We start from the raw sequence: 22,754 nt of genomic DNA on the forward strand, positions 1-22,754 counted from the left end.
ACCACCATTAAGACGCTTAAGGTGCATTAAGACAAACTGATGCAGTTGGTGCAGGCAAAATGTAGAAACAAAAAAACTGCAGATGCAGGCTAATACACAAAAGGATACAAAGTGCTGGAGTAACAGCGGGTCAGGCAGCATCTCTGGATAGGTGGCGTTTCGGGTGGGGACCTTTCTCCAGACAACACACAACCCGACCAGAATCATCAGCTCTGCGTGTTCTCCAGGAATGCTGCTTGACTCGCTGTGATTTAGTGATTCCAGTCAGTGGAGCTGACGGTTCAGGACAGTAACAGCCAAACAGGAACCAGAGGGCGTTCTGCCTCCTTGACTCCTCCGACAGGACAAACAGAGGCAGCGCACAGATAGATCACCGCTATGCAAATAACCCCTGGGTTGGGTTGGGTTTTAAGGAGGCGGGTCCCGTAACTTCTCTTGCAACGTGCTGTCTATTTATTTGGTTTTCCAACATTGAAGCCACCCGCATTTTGCGAGGCTTCAGCGGATTAACAGCCACAAATTAAAAACGCGAGCAGGTGACTAAATCCGACGGCCAGTTGGATCCCAACCTATACATGTTAACGTTTCTTTTGCCTTAGATATGCGTTGGAGAGTTTTTGTTTATGTGCCAAACATTATCGGTGAGTGGATTTTTTTCAGATTTATGACATCTCTATTTATTATATATTTATTTATATATTAAATACGCGGATATGATGTGTGTGTGTTTGTAGATTATGACTGTTGCGCTGTTGAAGTGAATGGGATTAATATTATTGTAACCTGATCTGCCGTCTGCACGTTTATAGGTTTATCACCTGGATTGTGCCCAGACAATTTACGTTTATTAATGTGCTACAACATAGTGTCCTGTTGGGAAAATGCCTTTGCAAGAACCCCCTTAATATCTTTTTTTCATCCCATATTTGCAGAGCAGTGATTTAATTTGAATGGTGGATGTTCATGTTAAAAAAATATTTGTGTGTCTTGTTGCTATTTATTGGTATGGCTGTATGGCAAATCAAATTCCTCGTATGTTGCAAAACATACTTGGCTAATAAAGTATGATTATGATCATATGAAAGAGTGGTACAAATACCTTGGAGTGTACCTGGACAGCAAACTGGACTGGTCCAGGAAAGCTGAGGCCCTGTACAAGAAGGTACTGTTTGAGAAGGCCCCTTCAACGTCTGCAGTGAGATGTTGCAGATGTTCCACCAATCTGTTGGAACCAGTGCCATCTTCTTCGCTGCCGTGTGCTGGGGCAGCAGGGTGGAAGGCCGCGGATGCCAATAGGATCAACAAACTCATCAGGAAGGCTGGCTCTGTCCTGGGGGTGGAGTTGGATTCTTGGGAGGTGGGTCTTGGAGGGGAGGATATTCCTCAAACTGCGGAGCATCCTGGACAATACAGCTCACCCCCTCCATGACACACTGGTCAACCTGAGGAGCACCTTCAGCAACAAACTGGTTCCACCAAGATGCAGGACAGAACGCCACAGGAGATCCTTCTTCCCTGTGGCTATCAAACTGTACAACTGCTCCCCCTTCTGTCGTGGGGTAGACTGAGACTAACCCCCATCTCCTTAATCCTTGCACATCCCCAAAGCACACTCGTCACTTTATTTTCATGTATCATGGATTTTGTGTTTTTTATGATTGTTGGCAAATTAATTTCCCTCCTGGGATAAAAAGTCCGATTGTATGGTATCGTATATAGCTGCTCCCTCTACTTCTTGGCTAGTGGGACCTTGGTGTGCAATTTGAAACAGAAGATGCAGAAATAGGATGAATAGACAAGTATAAATAATTAAGTTACACATTTAAAAACGTGTGACAAGTGTAAAATGTGCATTAGATCCTCGAATGGAAAATACAGTGCAGCACATTTTTAAATTGCTTAGTCATCAACTGCGTCAGCTGGAAAAACCTGTTTGCACCAAGTGTCCTCTGCTGTATTCTCTGTAATTAATAAATAAAATACAATGTCGGAAAGAAAGTTAAGGTGGCAGTTACAAACTGTCAGTAAAATTCTACTAATAGACGAGGCACCAGCTCTCTGACACCTCATACCAACCCCTTGACCACAACCGTTGATTAATGCGAGTGCCAAGGGTTATGGGGAGAAGGCATGAGAATGGGGTTGAAAGGGAAAAATAGATCACCCATGATTGAATGGCGGACAAGACGATGGGCCGAATGTCCTAATTCTGCTCCCATGAACCTATGAACCACCAGTCACCATCTCCCAGACCATCACCAATCTCATCTCTGGCATTCTCTCTTCCACAGCCACTAACTTGGTTCCCTAACTGCCCTTTTCTATCTCGCTCCCAACATTCACAAGCTGGATTGCCCTGGCAGATGCTTAGGGTGGCACGGTGGCACAGCGGTAGAGTTGCTGCCTTGCAGCTCCAGAGACCCGGGTTCGATCCTGGTGACGGGTGCTGTCTGCACGGAGTTTGTGCGTTCTCCCAGTGACCTCGTCGGTTTTCTCCAGGTGCTCCGATTTCCTATTGATTTTACGGGAGCCTGAGGGGTAACTGTTTCACACAAAGGGTGGTTGGTATATGGAACGAGATACCAGAGTAAGTAGTTGAGCTTTTGCAATAACAACATTTGAAAGACGTTTGGAGACGTACACGGATAGGAAAGGTTTGGAGCAATATGGGCCAAATGTGGGTAAATGGAACTGGCTTGGATGGGGCATCGACAAGTTGGGCCAAAGGGCATTTTTCCGTGCTGTATGACCTTGACTGATGAAAATGTGTGTCTGTTAAATGGAGTTACTGCTTTAGGTCAAAGACCTTTCATCAGAACTGAGAGAAGTTGGATGAAAAACAAGCTTTAAGTTGGAGGGTAAATCTAAAAGGGAGAAACAAAATATTTGCACTTCCCAAAAGAAAGAGGAATACAAAGACCTAAATATTTGGAATGTAACATAGTGGGATTTTATTGATAGCTGGTAAATTGCACCTGAGTTTTGTATTCCTTTTTTAAAATTAATTATAGCGAGCAAAGCAGAGAATACCTTCTGTGAACAGGTTTTTGTAGCTTATCCAGTTAATTAATAACATGTAAGCTATTTTAAAGATGTACAACAACATATTTTCCAAGAGAATCCAAAACATGTTTCATTCTCACCACCATGTTTCTGATCAAAATTAAAAGGGCCGCTAGGGTTTTAAATTAGCGTCTTTAATTATGAATCCATTTTCCTCATCCAATTTCTACACCTTCCATTTTTAAACGACATGCCTAGGTTCAACTCGAGAAACCGCAGAACTAATTCAAACCACTATTCTGCAAGAATGGAAATAAAAGGCAAAACCAAGGAGGTTCTTAGGAAAGCTGCTTCATTGACAATTTTGAACTGAATTTTATTTAGTTTAGAGATGCAGCATAAAACAGGCCCTTCGGTCCATCAAGTCCACGTTGACCATCGATCACCGATTGACATTAGATCTACATTGTCTCACTTTGTCATCCACTCTCTACACATTAGGGGCGATTTTAGAGGCTAATTAACCTGCACATCTTTGAGACGTGGGAGGAAACTGGAGCACAAGGTCATAATTGGTAGGAGAAGAATTAGGCCATTCGTCCCATCAAGTCACCATTCAATCATGACTGATCTATCTCTCTCTCTCTCTGTAAAACATGTGAACATGTAAATAAAAACATTGTGACACTTTTAATTTTGATCAACTACACAAAGAAACATCACGTGCATTTGTGGATGATGAGATGGGAGGAATGAAATTCCAGGTGCGGTATCTTCTGCAACTGCACAGGAATGTGCCATGGGAAGATGGAGAGCAAATGTTGAAGGAGCTGGAAGTGGACTCTTGGACATCGGCGAGACCAAACGTAGACAGGGCAATCGTTTTGCTGAATACTTTCGCTCAGTTCGCATGGACCTACCTGATCTCCCGGTTGCCGAACACTTTAATTCCCATTCCCACACTGACCTTTCTATCCCAGGCCTCCTCCATTGTTAGAGTTAGGCCAAACGCAAATTGGAGGAACAGCACCTCATTTTGCTTGGACAGCTTACAACCCAGTGGTATGAAATTGATTACCGAACTACAATCCCCTCTCTATCCCTCACACACCCAAGTCGTACCAGTTTCAAAGTCATCTTGTTGAGTCTCATTGTCTGTACTAATTTTCACAGAGCACACAGCTAACAATGGCCTGTTTCCTTTATCATTGTTACTTTTGTCCATGTCTTTCATTCATTTGTTCTATATATCTCTATATCACCATCTATATCTCTCGTTTCCCATTTACCTCAGCCTGAAGAAGGGTCTCGACCTGAAACGTCACCTATTCCTTTTCTCCAGAGACCCGCTGAGTTACTCCAGTTTTTTGTGTTTATCTTCGGTTTCTTTGCAATAAAATTCCACCCTCCACCACTTTGATAATTGAAAGTTGATTGCCCAATGTTCCATTCCATTGGCAACTTCACAGTGAATAAAACAATCCATCACTGTGTGCAAGACTCACCTTGCACATTAGCCAGTTTTAGGATAATTGGCCTCTGTAAATTGATCCTAGAGGGTAGGGAGTGGATGTGTAGGTGGGACAATATAGAACTAATGTGAGCAGGTGATTGATGGTTGGCGTGGACACGGTGATCCAAAGCACCTATTTCAAACAATCAAGACCTAGGCATCATTCGATCATGGTTGATAAATGGCCAATAACAATTTTGATAGTGGCCACCTCCAAAACAATAGTCTGATCACCTTTTCAAGATGTGGGGCGGCATGACGGTGCAACAGTTATAGTTGCTGCTTTACAGCGCTAGACACCTGGGTTTAATCCTGACCACGGGTGCTGCCTGTACAGAGTTTGTACGCTCTTCCCGTGACCTGCGTGGGTTTTCTCCGGGAGCTCCGGTTTCTTCCCACACTACAAAATCCTGTGCCTCTCCCCACAGGTTTGCAGGCTGATTGGCTTGGTAAGATTGTAGGGTATAAATGATTTGGGCTTGTGTAAGAGCAATGAATAACCAGTTTGGTCATGGCATCAAATTTGGCAGTGTAGTCGTTAGATATGGACAGGTCAGGTGGGCAGAAGTGACGAATGAAATATAATCTAAGGAAGTCTGAGGTAAAGCATTTGGAGCACACGACATGACAAAGTAAAATATCTGAAATGTGAGATAGAGTCATACAGCATGGAAACGTGCCATTTGCCCCAACTTGCCATGCCACACTTGTCCCACTTGTGTGGCACATATCCCTCCAAACCTTTCCCATCCATGTACCTGCCTGAATGTCTTTGAAAATATTGTTGCAACACTTGCCCCAACTACCTCCTCTGGCAGCTCGTTCCATATCCCTACCACTCTCCGGGGGAAAGGGAGCCAAGTGCAATGATACTTAGTGTAGAGTGCATGGCCACAGATTTTTTAAGTTGGCAAGACTATTTATGTTAAGAAGGCATGAGGAACAGTGTCCTCTGTTTGTTAAAGCAGAGGAGAGAGGTCAAACTGGAACCATACAAATCCATTAGTTGGGCCACAACAGGAGCATAGTGGGTCATTCCAGTTGACACGTAACAGGCAGAATGTTATGAAATGAGAGCTTGCTGAACAGATTCATGATGATGATTTTGGGGCTGGCAAATGTTAGTTCAAAAACTAACATTGACGGGTTTGTTATCTGATGAGTTCATAAGTGATAGGAGCAGAATTAGGCCATTTGGTCCATCAAATGAACTCCGCCATTCAATCTTGGCTGATCTATCTTTCCTTCTTAATCCCATTCTCTTGCCTTCTCCCCATAACACCCGATACCCGTCCTAATCAAAAGTACAGGTGAGGTGGAGCCATAATCAGCTGGGATGGCTCTTGAGTTGGCAACAGTCCAATGGGAATAGGATCGCAGGTGGTTTGATTTGTACACAAATTGTCATATCTCCCCAGACTGTGCTAATGAACCTTGAATTAGTTGGGTTTTGCTTGTAGAGTCATAGAGTCTTACAGTGTGGAAACAGGCCCTTTGACCCAACTTGCCCACACAAGTCTACATGCCCTTTGCACACTAGTCCCACCTCCCTGCATTTGGCCCATATCCCTCTTAACCTGTCCTATCCTTGTATGTCTAAATGTTTCTTAAACATTGCGATAGTACCTGCCTCAGCTATCTTCTCTGGCAGCTCATTCCATACACCCACCAACCTTTGCGTGAAAAAGTTACCCCTTAGGTTCCTATTAAATCTTTCTCCCTTACCTTAAACCTATGTCCTCTGGTTCTCGATTCCCCTATTCTGGGCAAAAGACTCTTCTTAATCTATTCCTCTCGTGATTTTGCACATGATTTTGTAATATAACTAATAAATAGTTTAATTTTTTTCAATGTCTGTGTGGTTTTACAAATATAGCAGTTTTGCACTAATTCATAGACATTTTGTAAACATTTACCCTCGGTACAATTGAAGTGATCAAAGCATGAAGAACACACGCACTATGTTCTGATTATTCTGGTATCAGTATGCACTGTCTCCATACAAATAAGTTCTGGTTGTATTCATTAAAAAACACTTTACAAGAACACTTGTAACCAATTATATCTGTGGCCTTAAAATTAAAGTTCTGTCCTTGACAGAAATTGAGATTGTAACTAAGTCAGCTGTGGTTTAGAGAACAGACATTTCTGCTTAACTTTTAAATATACTACAATGGCAATGTTAGTCAAGAAAAACTAAGAGTGCAATTGCATAAAACAAATGCTACAAATGGCATACTCCATTGTGGAAGAAAGCACTTTTAATCTGTAACTCAACATTATTGCCACTTTATGGATTTATTGGCCTAGAATTGAGGCTAGAAGCTACAATTTCTAAATTTGTGGACAACACAAAACTTAGCCATACTGTGAACTGTGACGAGGATTATGATAAATGGGTATTTTAAAAATGGAGATTGACAGATTCTTGATTAGTACGGGTATCAAAACTTTTGGGGAGAAGGCAGGAGAATGGGGTGGAGAGGGAAAGATAAATCAGCCATGATTGAATGGCACAGTAGACTTGATGGGCTGAATGGCTTAATTCTACTCCTTGCTTTTATAGAGGTGTTCAAAATCATGAAAGGAACAGATAGGCTAGACGCACCGAGTCTCTTGCCCAGGATAGGGGAATCAAGAACAGAGACATAGATTTAAGGTGAGAGGTGACAGATTTAATAGGAACAATAGACAATAGGTGCAGGAGTAGGCCATTTGGCCCTTCGAGCCAGCACCGCCATTCAATGTGATAATGGATGATCATCCCCAATCAATACCCCGTTCCTGCCTTCTCTCCATATCCCCTGACTCTGCTATTTTTAAGAGCCCTATCTAGCTCTCTCTTAAAAGCATCCAGAGAACCTGCCTCCACCGCCCTCTGAGGCAGAGAATTCCACAGACTCACCTCTCTCTGTGAGAAAAAAGTGTTTCCTCGTCTCCGTTCTAAATGGCTTATTCCTTATTCTTAAACTGTGGCCCCTGGTTCTGAACCTGAGGGGTAACTTTTTCCACACAGAGGTGGTGGGTATATGGAACAGGCTGCTGGAGGAGGTAATTGAGGTAGGTACTGTGACTACGTTAAAAACATTTTGATGGATATGGGCCAAACACAGGCAGGTGGGCCTAGTGTAGATGGGACATGTTTGTCAGTGTGGGCAAGATGGTCCGAAGGGTATGTTTCCGCACTCTATGCCTCTATGACTCCATCATTCTATGATTCTATCACTTTATGACATGGGCTTAGCAATGGCAGAGATCACTAAGAGGCTGGCGAAACAGGTAGAAGAAAGGCAGATAAAGTTGGAAAAAATGTTGAATAAAGATATTATGAAAAAGGAGAGACCTTATAGACATTGGGATATTTTTCTACAGATACCTGGAAGAGGTATGGATACATAAGTCATTGGAGGTGGCAGAGCAGATTGGGATGCGTGAATGAGCCACACACACAAATCTGGGGATAGAGCTGTAAATCTTCAGAGGGGCTGGAGGGGAACTGTGTCCATTAGGTGAAGGATCGAAGACTAGAGATCCTGGGTACAAAACATGAATGAAATTAAACGTAATTTGAGTGCGAAGCCAATGTAGACAAGATGGGGTGAATGGGTTCCGTATGGGAGACCAGTCTGTAACTTGGCTGTAACTCCTTTGGGAAGATCATTTAAAAGTATATTTTAAAGCAAATTTGAGCAAGTGTTCAAGGAATATTGCCTTTGTTTTGTCTTGTTATGAAAAGTTCCAATGAAGGAATGTGGGATGGAACAGGGAGAGGTTTATTTATTAGTATATCAACATTCTCTGCTTTATCTAAAATCCAGATGTCTTTTTTACATTTTCAGGTTACATAAGGCTACTTTTACTGGTGATTGGCTGGTGGCATTTCAATTATCCTATAATTTTTATTCCTTGCTATCTGTCATCTGTTATTCTTGATGGTAAGTGTTCATCTTTAAAATGTATCCTTTGTGGGGGGGGGGAAGGAGAAGTTTTGACATAACTTGAATCTGCTTCAATTTAGTTTAGTTAGAGATACAGCGTGGAGACAGGACCTTTGTCCCACTGACTGTCCAGCGATCCTTGCACATGAAGACTATCCTACATGAGGGACAATTAAAAAAAACAAAATGTTTATACCAAGCCAATTAACCCTGTACGTCTTTGGAGTGTGGGAGGAAGCCGATGTCCCTGGAGAAAACCCACGCAGGTCACGGGGAGAACCACTGTGCTGCCCAATGTCTGAGGTTTCTAATCTTGGGGTTATGTAGCTATGTTGCTAGTTCTCTTGAATTTGGGGTTCTACCACATCTGTTTTCTTCTTAATAAAGCACAAACTTCCTTTTATTAATAATGAAAATAAAACTTCCCTTTAGCTCTTTAAATACAAACTGCTAAATACTTCAAAATAGTGTATATAGTTTTTTGTTTGTGGGGGGGCATAATAGTGTATATACTTTTTTTAGACACAAGAGACTACAGATGCTGAAATCCTAAGCAAAATACAAACTGCTGGAGGAACTCAGCGGGTCAGATAGCATCTTTATTTTAGTGTAGTTTATTGTCACGTGGACTGAGGTACAGTGAAAAGCTGCATTTTGTTGCGTGCTATCCAGTCAGCGGAAAGAACTCTGTGGTGGGAATGGATAGGAGATGTTTTGGGTAGAGACTCTTCTTCAGAATGAAGAAGCATCCCGACCTGAAACATCACCTGTCCATTCCCTCTACTTTTTCAGCTCGGGTTTCACCAATCGAGGTTGAATTCATTACCCAATCTTCATTTATTACTGAAGTTATCATCTGTTAAGCATGTGAACGTTTAACTTTATTAACAGATATCATTTTTGGATGCTCAGGATCCGTATGTTCACATTTGTTTTGCATTCTCCTCTGTTGCGTTGGTCCCTGGACTTAAGCTTGGGATCTCTTCGAACACAGTTCCCACTTAACCATGTTCACAAGAAGCATTGCATGATATGAAAGGCCTGGATAGAGGGAATGTGGACAGGATGTTACCACTAGTGGGAGAATTTAGGACCAGAGGTCATAGCCTCAGAATTGAAGGACGTTGAATTTCTTTGGTCATTGGGTAGTGAATCTGTGGAACTCATTACCACAGAAGGCTGTGGAGGCCAAGTCAATGGGTATTTTCAAGGCAGAGATGGATAGATTCTTGATTAGTACGGATATCAAGGGTTTTGGGGAGAAGGCAGGAGAATGGGGTTAGGAGGGAGAAATAGATCAGCCATGATTGAATGGCGGAGTAGACAATGGGGTCGATTGGCCTAATTCTGCTCCTACTTATGAACTTTTATCTGTCAAACCATACTTTTCTTTTCTTGTCCTAAGACTTTTAATCAAAGCTTCCCACAAAACTAAACTGCACTTGGATAGTAAACCAATGCTAAACTATATCCTGTCACATTGTGCAGAAACATTTATAAATAGTTTCCATGCTGAGTACTGTATTAAAAGTGGTATGGAATAAGGTCTACATGCCAACTCGGGTAATACGTGTGTACAAGATTGATGAGCTAATTAACATCCATAAATAGCACTCATCATCAGTCTTCCATATATTTACCCTGAGATATTGATTTACAAAATGTTTCAACTGTTGCAGGTGTAGATGGATTTTCAGCTCGCCGGTTAAACCAGACATCTGAATTTGGAGCCTGGTTTGATGTGCTCATTGACAACATTGGGCGTAGCATGATGTGGAATTCGCTCTACGATGTAAGTGCGAAACAGTTATTAGCTATGAAAACGACTGTGTGCAACAGAGCACAAAATTAGCCCATTTAAATTGACGCATGGCCACTTCTTCCAGTTTGCTTCAGGTAAAGGGAAAGGGGAGAGATGCACAAGTTAAATAAAGAGAGAACTTACCGCAGTAGCTCTAGCAAGATCTCTCCTGAGGGTGGAAGCTGTAATAATGATGTGTGATTTTGCGTAAAATGAGACACTTCTACTGGAATAGAGAAAACCGTGCACTATTTAATAGAGATTGTAAAATTACCACCACAGAGACATTTAAGGGCCTGTCCCACTTGGCGATTTTTTTCGGCGACTGCTGGCATCATTGACTAACGTGTCAGGTCACCGAAAAAGTCGCGGCGTGATGCAGCGGTGACGTGACGTGATTACATTATTGACGCACGGCGTTTCCTCAAATGTCGCAACTTTTTTTTTATCGCTGCTGGATTTTGAAATGTTCAAAATCTTTCGGCGACCCTGATATGACGCCGGCAGTCGCCGAAAAAAAATCACCAAGTGGGACAGGCCCTTTATTCATTTCAGAGAGTCTCTAATGCAACATCGATCACTTTAACATCCTGACTAGGAGTGAGGAGAGGTTGTAGGAAATTTTGTTGCAGAGTGGGTTGTTATATCGATGAACATCTTGATGCTAAGATTGGTTGCGATGGTGATAATTTTTGAATGAAAAAGTAAACAAACACTTTAATAAAATACTGAAGTTAGGCTCGGCGACAGATAAAAGTACCATGGATGCTCTAGATTTAAATTAAGAAAAGCTGTAAATAGTGCGTCACAAAGCATCTATGAACAGCGATTTTAAAATTAATGTTTCAGATTGATGATTTAGACTTTAGAGAAACAGCATGGAAACAGACCTTTCAGCCCACCACCGAGTCTGCGCCAACCAGCGATCACCCCGTACGTTAACACTATCCTACAGAGTAGCGATGATTTATAATTTACAGAAGCCAATTAACCTACAAACCTGTGTGTCTTTGGAGCTTGGGAGGAAACCGGGGCACCTGGAGAAAACCCACGCGATCACAATGTACAAACTCCGTACAGTCAGCACCCCTAGGCAGGATCAAACCCAGGTCTCTGGTGATGGAAGACAGCAACTCTACCCTGTTCATCATGATGAATGAAAATATCATTCATCATTTTCAATAGGAAAGAGTCACATCGCCCGTCCATTCCCTCCAGAAATGCTGCCTGACCCGCTGAGCTACTCCAGCACTTTGTGTGTTTTGTTATGGATATGAAAAATTGGTCACCTCCATGTAAACGTCTATCGATTGAATGAAAAGAGATTGCAGATAACAGCTTGTTTTTATTTTATTTTCCAGTGGGGGCATTTTATGAGCAGCTTAGAGTGGTGTGTTTTCGTCTGTACACACAGCTCCTTGGGCTCTGACTGGAAGAAGAAGTTTGAGAAGAGTCCTTGGTTGATTCAGAAAATCATGTCAAATGGTACGATAACTACTTTATTAATTTATTAAGCAAATTTACATTTACATGGGAAATTACAATTTCCATCTGGTTGTCAACCAGTAAAAATATTTGCTTTAGATATACAGCGTGGAAGTAGGCCCTTCGGCCCACAGTGTTTATGCTGACCAGTGATCCCCGTACACTAACACAATCCTATACATTGGGAAAATTTACTTTAAAAAAAAAAAAATCAAAGCCAATTAAACAATACATCTGTACGTCTTTGAAGTGTGGGAGGAAACCGGAGCACCTGGAGAAAACCCACGCGGTCACGGGGAGAGCGTACAAACTTCATACAGACAGCACCCGTAGTCAGGAATGAACCTGGGTCTCTGGCGCTGTAAGGCCAGCGGAGGAACAAAATTAATCCCAGTAATATAATCTTTATCGTTCACAAATAATAAACTAGGTGACAATAGGGAAATAATAATTAGTTCTGCTTACAGAATCTTAATTTGATCAATCTCACACAAATGTGTGAAAACTGATTTTATTTCACTTTATATTTTCAAAATTGATTCCAAATTTGCCTTTTAAATTTGGATTAAAATAATATCGTAGTCTGAAGTTATTGGTTGGACTGCTTATCCGAGGAGGGGGGGGGGGGAAATGTAGCCATTGGTAAACGAAGCTTGTCTAGACTTCTCCATATTAAAATAGAAACTTGGTGAGTACATGATGGTGAATTATTTTTATATGAAATCTGCCCTTCAGACTATGGACTGTCTCTGTGCTAGGTGCCATGTTGATGTACATTTTTTATATTTTAAATTTCTGTGCAACCAGTGTACATGGAGATGTAAAACATGTGGATAATTTTATTGTTTACACCCCGAGATGGCATTGGTAATGTGGTAGAATTGTTACTGATCAAATAAACCCTTTCTGCAGCAGAACTGAATGTAGGCAAAATATAGATTATAGAAGTGGGTAAGCCATTTAGTCCCCAGGTACCACATTCGTTCCTGCTGAAATAAGCAGTTTCCTCTTTCAACGGGTTGTAGTGAGAAGTAAAACAATTTGTGGTTAAGTTCTCTTGCTGTTGTAATGCAGCTGGACCCAACAGGGTGAAAATATGTACAATAAGGGGAAGGTGCTTGATAGACACAAAATGCTGGAGTAATGCCCCTGTCCCACTTAGGAAACCTGAACGGAAACCTCTGGAGACTTTGCGCCCCACCCAAGGTTACCGTGCGATTCCCGGGAGGTTTTTGTCAGTCTCCCTAATGGCCGAAAGTGGTTTCCGCTTCTCCTATGTTCTGGCGATTATTTCAAAAAATTCAAAACCGGCCGTGACTAAAAATAGGTTGCCGTTTTAAAAATCGGTAATTTTTTAGTCAAAGCAAGTTGCGATGCTAGTTGAAGGTGGTTGCCAGAGGTTGCAGGTGGTTGCCGGAGGTTGCAGGTGGTGGAATCTCTGGATAGAAGGAATGGGTGATGTTTCGGGTCGAGACCCTTCTTCAGACCGAGTCAGGGGAGAGGGAGACACAGAGATAAGGAAGGGTAAGTTTGCGGAATGAGACATCAAAAGAGACGAGGATCAAGGAAAATGCAGAATAGATCATTGTTAGTTAGGAGAAGGTGACGACAAAGCAGGCATAGATAAAATATAATCGGGGATAGTCTGACTGGTTGGAGAACGAGTAGGGGGAGGGAAGGAGAGGGAAAGCAAGGGTTACTTGAAGTTAGAGAAGTCAATATTCGTACCACTGGTCCTTGCGTCTATTTGCACTCCTGATGCAGGATTGACCCTGCATTGACACCTTGGGATAAAAATGAGCCTTTGCAAATTGTATTTTGCATAACGGGCAGGATGCATTCACAGGAGTGCTGACGTATTTGCTGGTAAGAGTTCAATGTGGCATTGTGTATAAAGAGTGATCTGTGTTGCAGAGATAGTTGCATGAAACCTGTGATACATCATCCCAAGGCTTGATGTGGAGAGATCACTAGCGAGGGTGGGTATGTGGTCAGTGGTGCAGCCGCTCGGCATTTAGAGCTTTGTCAGGACGGTCAGTGCATGCACTATGATGTGTGTCGGGCAATTGCATGGGTATTGTTACCACAAATGTCTGGGTGGTGCAGATAAAGAAACGGGGAGGCAGCAAAATCCAACTAGACATGATGAAAGAGATAGGATCCAGGTGGCATGTCAACACATGGTACCTCTCCCCACCACTGGTCCACACTCATTGTGCTGGTCCGTGTACAGACCTTATCCCTGTATTTCACTGCTGAGCAGTCCCACCACCAACACCAGCCCTGCTGGCAACCTCTCCTCCCGCACCCAAACAGTGGCTGATTAACATAATGGAGGGCAGGCATTCACTCCAGATTCCCAGCACAACCCGAGCAGATTTAATTCTCAAAAAGATTAGGGGATATACCTTCGATCGTTTCGATTAACACTTCAGCTCGGTCCGCACTAACCAACCTGACCTCCCGGTGGCTCAGCACAACTACCCCTCCCAGTCTGTATCCAACCTCTCTGTCCTGGGCCTCCTCCACGGCCAGAGTGAGCAACACCAGAAATTGGAGGAACAGCACCTCATATGGAGAGTCTGCATCCTGGTGGCATGAACATTGAATTCTCACAATTTTGTTAACCCTTGCTGTCTCCTCCCCTTCCTACCTCTCCCTCAGCCCTCGGGCTCCTCCTCCTCCTTTTTCCTTTCTTCTCCCCGCCTCCCCAGACCCCCCATCAGTCTGAAGAAGGGTTTTGGCCCGAAACGTTGCCTATCTCCTTCGCTCCATAGATGCTGCTGCACCCGCTGAGTTTCTCCAGTATTTTTGTGTACCTTCGATTATCCAGCATCTGCAGTTCCTTCGTAAATACCTTTTAAGTATTTGGGTATATCAGAGGATACCAATGTGGTCCATGTTAGTAACATTTTCAAGAACAAATTAAAACTTTAAAGTGGAAAGGTGGGTCAGGCAGCATGTGTTTTGGAAGGAACTGCAGATACTGGTTTATGACAAAGATAAACACAAAGTGCAGGAGTAACTCGGCAGGTCAGGCAGCATCTCTGGAGAAAAAGGATGGTTGACGTTTCGTTTCAGGTTTCGACCGGAAACGTCAACTATCCATGTTCTTCAGAGATGCTGACGGACCCGCTGAGTTACTCCTGAATTTTGTCCTTGGTAAACCAGCAGCTGCACTTCCTTGTTTCTACAGCACTTTAAACCGACAGCTTTGCCAACCAACTCTCTCCAGTGATGATAGTTTGAGTGTCAGGGGTTATGGGGAATGGGGTTAGGAGGGAGAGATAGATCAGCCATGTTTGAATGGCAGATTAGACTTGTTGGGCCGAAGAGCCTAATTCTGCTCCTATCACTTATGACCTTAGTATCTGCTGCAGCATGCTCATGGCCTGTAATGCCAAGTGTGTGGCAGAAGCCCAGGAGTCTATCGTGACAAAATACTGGCCAGGTCAGGAGGGAGCTCTGCTCTCTTGGTTTCTCTCCTGGCCAAAGGCTGTAGAACTTTATCTTAATCTAGGCAATAGATGTTGAAATATAGACCTCTATGCAAGTTGGTTTTCTAATTTATTCAACTGAAATATTAAATATTTGAAATATTAATCTCACAAGGTAGTTAAAAACAATATAAATTGTGGGGGGTTTTGAGTTGTGAAATTCTAATTTAATAATTTCAACCAAATTTTATGAAAAATTACTTTTGTATTTTGAAAATGTGTGGGGGAAAAGAGTCAACTTTCACTCTGGGAATTGGCATTTCTCATTACTGGCCATGATACAGGTTGTTACTGATCTGGGTGGAGTTGGCTGACAACTTGGCATTCCAACGCACTTTCGTGGAAGGATTCCTTCATGCTCCTCCCTGCCCTGCTGCCTTTAGGAGCCAGATCAGGTCAAGGGCTCCCTCTCCCCCCCCCCCCTTAGTGTGTCCTAGTGAGAGAGCAAGAGACTCAAGCACAACACTAACGTTAGTTTCCACGCCCAGTTACAGTCAGCTGAAGTGCAACTTTGCTGAAGGACTGGGAAGTCATCCAAAGAAATCTAATGCAACTTGGCTTAAGGACAAGACTGTGGAAAAAAAGTCACACTAATTTCTCTAAGGATTAACTGTAATGAATTTTGAACTAATTGATAAGAAGATAAGATATGATAAAAATGAGTGTATTGATATATAATGGTTCTGATTTTGCTAGGTTGTACAATGTAACTTTTGCTAGATTTTGTGCCTTGTGAGAAACTCACTGGCTCACTGGCCGAGCTCCAATGATTTCCTGGCTCTGGACACCCAGTGAAATCCAATGACTGAGCGCGCCTGCTGAGATTCCCCAGCACTTAACCCCATTTATGCACGACCTGTTCATTTCAGCAGGGAATCATATTATTGCACAGAAATCTAAAACAGGCCACTTTTCTCTTGAAATGTTCTATATGGTTATATATGTGGTTAACGTTTTTACTGTATTTCATTGTTACCTGTAACTTTGCAGACATTTACAGCTTTGAGAGCAAAGCCAGGGGGCACGGCTTTACTGTACATCAACGGTCTGCAAGGAATTTTTTGGACGAGGTTTTATTTGCTATGCCACGAGTAGCTCAAGATCCCACCACAACTTGAAGTGGGGGGGGGGGGGGGGTGGCGGATGGTTGTACCTTACAGCTAGACTTCAGCAGCACCAAGCCAGCTTTACCCTAGGGCTCTAACCCTGCTGGTCAGTTTAGTTTAGAGATACAGTACGATAACAGGCCCTTCGGCTCACCGAGTCGATCAGCGATCCCTGAACATTAATGCTATCCTCCACCCACTAGGGACAATTTGCATTTATACCAAGCCAATTAACCTATAAACCTGTAAATCTTTGTAGTGTGGGAGGAAACCGAAGATCTGAGAAAACAAACGCAGGTCATTAATGCACATCCAGGTCCCTTTTAAATATGAGAGTTTCTACATCCATTGTCTGTTCGGGCAATGAGTCCCAGACCCACGCCCATCTGCATATTATGTTTTTTGTTGCAAATTTTTCTCAAATCCTACTGCCACTGAGGTTAAATCTATTCCACATTTACGGACCGAGTTAAGGAAGACATGCTCTTGCTCTGCACCTTATCTCAGCCTCGATTTCTTAACCTTCAAACCAAAGACAGACGCAAGTTGCTGGAGTAACCTATTCCTTTTCTCCAGAGATGCTGCCTGATGGACTGAGTTACTCCAGCCTTTTGTGTCTGTCTCGGGTAAAGCAACTGTATTCTTGAAATTCTCTAATGTTCTATCCATGTAAATGTTCTATCTTCAGATTTCAGGTCTGTTCTAGGAACATGGGCCATCAGTGGAATACACATACTTCCCATTTGGTTGTATGGGTACCAGAAACTGATTTTAACAAAGTCACTTGTGCTGCCTGTAACTGCTGCCTCTATCTACAGCGAGTGGTTTGTAACAGGATTACTCATCTCTGGAAGGATACTTTGTATGGGTGCGGAGGTGAGAAAAACACTGGCATTTAAACATTAACAAAAAAAACCTTATTTCCAGAGCAGTTAACCGAGAGATTTGTTCCCATTTACAGCTCTGGTGTATCTGGATCCATATCGTATTCCTTGTACAAAATGAAGACAAAGGAAAATAATGGACAGATTATCTATTCACTCAAGACTAGTTTACTCAGGAACTCGACTCTGTTGAATGAAGGTAGTCGGACACTGCAATACAATTACGTACAGTATAATTTAAGATTTAAAATGTTTTCACTGAACTTGTTTGTGTTAGTCCATTTATTTGAGGGAGAGAGTTTTAAATTCTTGAACATTTTCACCATGACAAACCTACATGTCAATAGTAGTATTGTCTGCACTTCCAATTTAAACGTTCAAAAGGTATTAAATGTTATTTGCTTTAATTATTACGTCTTGATTATGGATTAGTTAGAGAATTATTCTAAAGTTACTGCATTCTTTTATTTTTGAAGTAAATAGCGAGGAAAAAGTGCAGAGATTTACATGGATGTTGCCAGGAATTGAGGGTCTAAGTTAAAGGGAGAGGTTGGGCAGCCTAAGACTTTATTCCTTGGAGTGTGGGAGAACGGAGGGGTGATTTTGGAGATGTATAAATTCACGAGGGGCAGAAAGAGTGAATGCACGGTATTTTTTCCCAGGGGAGGGTAAAATCAAGAACTACAGGGCATTGGTTTAAAGTGAAGAGAACCTTTTTCTATTCACAGTGGTGGGTATGTGGAACGAGGTGCCAGAGGAAATAGTTGAGGCAAGTACATTTAAAAGATATTGGGAAGAAAGGTGGAATCAGGGGTCTTTTGTTCACCGCTTATCTCTCCATCCTTCCCTGCTGCACCAACTTACCTGCCAATCAAGCCCTCCTTTCCTGTATCCACCTATCACTCACAAGCTTGTCAAACGTCCCCGTCCACCACTTTACACTGGCTACTCTCCAACTCCATACTCAGTGTAGATGAAGTGTCTTAACCCAAAACATTGGCTATTTCCCTCCACCAATGCTGCCTGTTCAGAGCTCCCTAGCTGTTCTGCACCTCTTGCAGGTTTCCAGCATTTACAGTCTCCTGTACCTGCAACCACCCCGAGTTGAGTTTGAGCACTGTACATTTTGTTTTCAATTGATGAATGCAGTGTTTATTTCATTTCATTCCCTCCCCCCCCCCCCCTGAATTCAGCTAGGAAACCAAACTAGCTTTGCAGCGCAAGTCATGGAGAGTATAAGGAAATAGGAGGAGTAATGCCCCTGTCCCACTTAGGCGATTTTTTAGGCGACTAGACTGTCGCCACATGGCCGCCGGGGTGTCACCTGTATGGTCTCCTCAGTCGCCCAAATAATTTTTTTTGGAATGTTTAAAACCTTTCGACGACCGTGGGCATGTCGTAGCTCGACTTCTCCTGACGTAGGTGCTGTCGAAGGTTGTCGCCAGGGTGACATAGGTTGTCGCCGGTGCGGACTTTGGTGAATTCCATTGGCGACTACCTATGTCAACCGGCGACTGAATTGTTTTACCTTGTCACAGCTTGCCGTGTGTGGATGTAGGTTGTCGTAGGTGGACGTTCTAATGGGTCGCCGGATGTTGGTAGCTTGTCGTCGACTAGGTGGTAGGTTGTTGTAGACATTGTCGTGGGGGGGGGTCCATTAACGTGTGTCCTTATAGGAAGGAACCATGATGGTGGTTATACTCCAAAGCTGACACAAAATGCTGGAGTAACTCTCTGGAGAGAAGGAATGGATACTGTCTGTCTCGTTGTGTAATATCTAGACTGCTTCAGGTCTCTTCATTGTTTCTGTCCCCGTTCCCCATGACCTTCAAGCTTCTAAACTCCCAGTGATATTGATCTTAAATTTTCCCTGCTTTTTTCTGTCATCGTCTTGTAGGAGTAGCAATGGATGACCTGAGGTGCTTTCAGGTTGGAAGCTGTTATTGCCAATGTAACCATTTGGAACAGCAGAGAGACTGCAAATGACAGAAAGCGGGAATTAGTGTAGAGAATCTACTCTCCTAAAATAAACTAGCTTGCCATTATGGTTAAAGGGGCATGTAATTTTCCTTTAAAAAAATATGATCTGTCCATTTGTTGTGAAATTCTAAGACCAGCTAGCACTTCAACACGCGAGGACGTACATGGAACTGCACACGATTTCAGCCTTCGTGTTTTGTTGAAGATGCCAGAATCTGCAGTGCCTCACGTATACATTTTAAGTCTGTTTTCACTTATTTATGGTTCATCTTAAAGCGATTACATCACCAAACATGTTTATTTTTCTCTTCCTCAACAGCTAAGACAAAAGCAGTGTTTCATTATGCATTAACCTTACAAGTGAGATATTTAATTCTAATAGCAGCACAGCAGATAGCTCTAAGATTGCTTCTCATAGAAAGAAAACACAAACAAATCTAATTCCAGACATTTGTTTTTCTCTGTTAAAAGCAGGCAGGACAAGACATTGTAGCCTATACCAGAACAAGTTATAATCTGAAAATAAAGGAGAAATTTTAATAATATTAAATGATTGCTCTTTGGTTATCAAGTTTAATGGGGATTCAAACTGACTGCATTATTGCTGTATGTTTATTTATACTTCCATGAACTGAAGCAAAATGTCAACCATGAGCATGTTAATAAAATCAGTTATTAAAATATTGTAGATATGACAAAGTTTACAAGATTCACAACTTAAATGCTGGAGGGATATAACAGCGCGAGATGTGTTCTTGAAGAATTGCAATCAATTTTTATCATCATGTTCTTAATTCACACAAGTATTTACAGAGCAGGTGCTGATTGACCAGGACCACTTGGTAAAAGCCAGGTTTGGGGTGAGCCAAACTATGATGTACCATGGGATCACCTGTCTACAATTAAACTCTCCGGTGCAAATCTATTCCAAGCAATTTTATGACAAAAAGACAGCAAACAACTAGGAACTATTCCGTAGGAACAACTACGGCACGATGAACCTCACTATAATCCGTTTTTTTTTTTTTTTTTTTTAAAGTGGCCCTAATCATTAATATTGCTTTGACCCAACTTTATCAGATTAGAAGGCCCTATACAGAAGGCACAATTGATAAAACACATCTTACTAATTCATCTCCACTAGCTTGTAACAACTGAGTAACATAAACCCTTAAAGATGTAAAGTAGAAAATAGGCCAATTAATCAAGACACCAGAAGAAAAAGTATTTGCAATTGGTTCACTGTTAAAAGATATAGCTCCAATTTACATCAACATTAAACAGTATTCATCTTTGATAAATCAGCAATATTGCCATAAAAAGTCGCTGGAACAACAAATAATATTATCTGTGCCCTTAATGAAAGTCAGAAGCAGCAGCAGGACAGTGAACCCAGTGTACTTATTTTTTTCCATTTTAGATGTATGATATTTCTACTTCATGCATTCAGTATAGAAAGTACCCGAGAATACAATGCATGTTTCTTTGCAGACGGAAATACTTGAGTATTGAGCAAATCTGAACTCTTATTACAAAACTCACAGCTTAAGTATCAAGACAATACGATTTCCTGACTACTTAATTCCAAAATGTATTACCAGTGCTATTGTTTGATGAATCCACACAAGCTTTTAACTTGCCATTAGGAAACAGTTAATGGAGCTTTAAATCATAATAGGATTTTTAAAATTCATAAGGTTGTGAATATAAGAGTTAATTAGGCCAGCTGATGTGAGCATTTTTATGCTAACGGAATTATATAAAACCTCAAACCTGCTTAAGACTATTGTACATCCAACATGTGGCCATACCAACTAAACAATCCGTGGATGGTCTTCAATATCCACAAATATCTAGAAATGGTTGCCCTCGTTGCGAGACTATACTATCATGTCCCAAACTCTCGTCATGCTACAAATGCATTCCTGTGGTCACTAAATATTGGAAGAAATGCCCTGGCAGCACATCACTAGTGTCATTCTGACAATAAAGGTATAAACAGTATGGCTCCTTACAAGCACAGCAGTGGCAAGAGGGCATTTGAGATGGCAATTTGAAGACCTGGTTTTATTCTGATTTTATAATGCCCTTTTCACTAAATACAAAACATACTTGTAATCCTGCAATGCCGACCTCCCTTAAAAAAAAAACATGCACTGCTCTTAATTTCATTCATGCAGATGTTTTGCATTTAAACATTTTCTAGGCACAATTTAGGAAAATCATTGCTATTCCATGTTAGTTTACCTCATGTATTCATAAAGAAAACAAACTTGCTGGAAATCTGAAAGAAATTGAGAAATAGCTGGAAACACTTAGGACAAACAGCATCTGAGGGATGAGAAAGAGTTCCTGTGTCAGGTCAAGTACGTTTTTTTTTAGGACAATGCAAACTCAACACACGCAAGTACACATACACCAGGAGCAAAAGGAATCCACTTCAATCTGTTTCACCAGTCTGCAAGGACATGACTGATCTGATTATATTTCCAATTCTTCACCCTCTTGCTAATCAAGAATCTAGCTACTGCTGCCTTAAAAATATTCAGACAGTTCAGAAGATGGTGCAAACAAAGTTGCAAAGACTTGGCATACCAAGAGGAATTTACGATTCAGTTTTAATGGCACTACTCTTCCCGTTCTAGATTCTCTCACCATTCACCCTCACAACTCCTCATGATCTTATATTCAATATAATCACCCCAAACTTTTCTAAACTTAACAGATATAAAGTTTAGCCTGCCTTGTAACAGAACCCTGAAGACTCTCGACCCGAAACGTCACCCATTCCTTCTCTCCAGCGATGCTGCCTGTCCCATTGAGTTACTCCAGCATTTTATGTCTACCTTGTAAGAGAACTCGCCCATTCCAGACCATTTTCCAAACTGCTTCCAGTGGAATTGCACCTATTCTTAAATCTGATAACCAATTACAAACACAGTACCGCAGAGGTGGTCTCATCAGTACACTATTTAACTGGTGGACAACCCCCCTACTTCAGTATTTTCTTTTTGGTTTACTTTAGAGATACAGCGTGGAAACAGGCCCTTAGGCCCACCAGGTCCGTGGCGACCAGCAATCCCTGCCCACGAACACTATCCTCTGGACAATTTACATTTATACCAAGCCAATTAGCCTACAAACCTGTACGTATTTGGAGTGTGTGGAAACCGGAGCTTCCCAGAGAAAATCCATGCAGTTCACGGGGTGAAAGTACAAACTCCGTACAGACTCCGTAGTCAGGATCAAATCCAGGTCTCAACTCTACTGCTGCGCCACCTTGCCAGCAATAAAGAATAACATGGTTAGCTTTCCCAGTTCCTTCATCCTCACCATCTGGATCATCCTCAAAGACATCCAGACCCCTCTGCAGCTCGGAGCTCTGGAATTTCTCACCATTCAAATAATGGTTTTTCTTTACTTTTTTCTGGGCAAAAATTGAGAAATCTGCATTTTTCTATATGTATTCCATTTACCAGATCTTTTGTCAACTCATATAATAACCTACCTAAAATTATTTGGTAGCCTCCCTCTGTCCTTCCCAGAA

The 22,754-nt window shown here is 42.0% G+C and overlaps 1 protein-coding gene across 3 annotated transcripts; it reads left to right on the forward strand.

The window, feature by feature from the left end:
* The first annotated feature begins 277 nt into the window (after positions 1–277).
* On the forward strand, positions 278–17,488 carry si:ch1073-145m9.1 (uncharacterized). Of its 3 annotated transcripts, XR_008725736.1 has the most exons (7): positions 278–641; positions 7,083–7,175; positions 8,356–8,451; positions 10,134–10,246; positions 11,617–11,740; positions 17,032–17,219; positions 17,305–17,488. XR_008725736.1 is itself a non-coding variant. In XM_055658094.1 (6 exons), the coding sequence occupies exons 1-6, from the start codon at positions 602–604 to the stop codon at positions 17,362–17,364; spliced, it is 621 nt and encodes a 206-aa protein (XP_055514069.1). In that variant the 5' UTR covers positions 314–601; the 3' UTR covers positions 17,365–17,488. The 3 variants fall into 3 exon arrangements, 2 of the variants coding, with proteins under 2 accessions (XP_055514070.1, XP_055514069.1); XM_055658094.1 differs by lacking the exon at positions 7,083–7,175 and having other exon boundaries at positions 314–641; XM_055658095.1 differs by lacking the exons at positions 7,083–7,175; positions 8,356–8,451 and having other exon boundaries at positions 307–641.
* The last annotated feature ends 5,266 nt before the right edge of the window (positions 17,489–22,754 follow it).

Source organism: Leucoraja erinacea, chromosome 28 (genome assembly GCF_028641065.1).
Source record: "Leucoraja erinacea ecotype New England chromosome 28, Leri_hhj_1, whole genome shotgun sequence".
Classification (NCBI taxonomy): Eukaryota; Metazoa; Chordata; class Chondrichthyes; order Rajiformes; family Rajidae; genus Leucoraja; species Leucoraja erinaceus.

Excerpts from the sequence above, each read along its gene's own strand:
- si:ch1073-145m9.1 (XM_055658094.1), top strand. The coding sequence starts at position 602 with ATGCGTTGGAGAGTTTTTGTTTATGTGCCAAACATTATCG. Across the intron at positions 642-8,355 it reads TTATGTGCCAAACATTATCG|GTTACATAAGGCTACTTTTA; the intron begins GTGAGTGGATTT and ends TTACATTTTCAG. Across the intron at positions 8,452-10,133 it reads GTCATCTGTTATTCTTGATG|GTGTAGATGGATTTTCAGCT; the intron begins GTAAGTGTTCAT and ends CAACTGTTGCAG.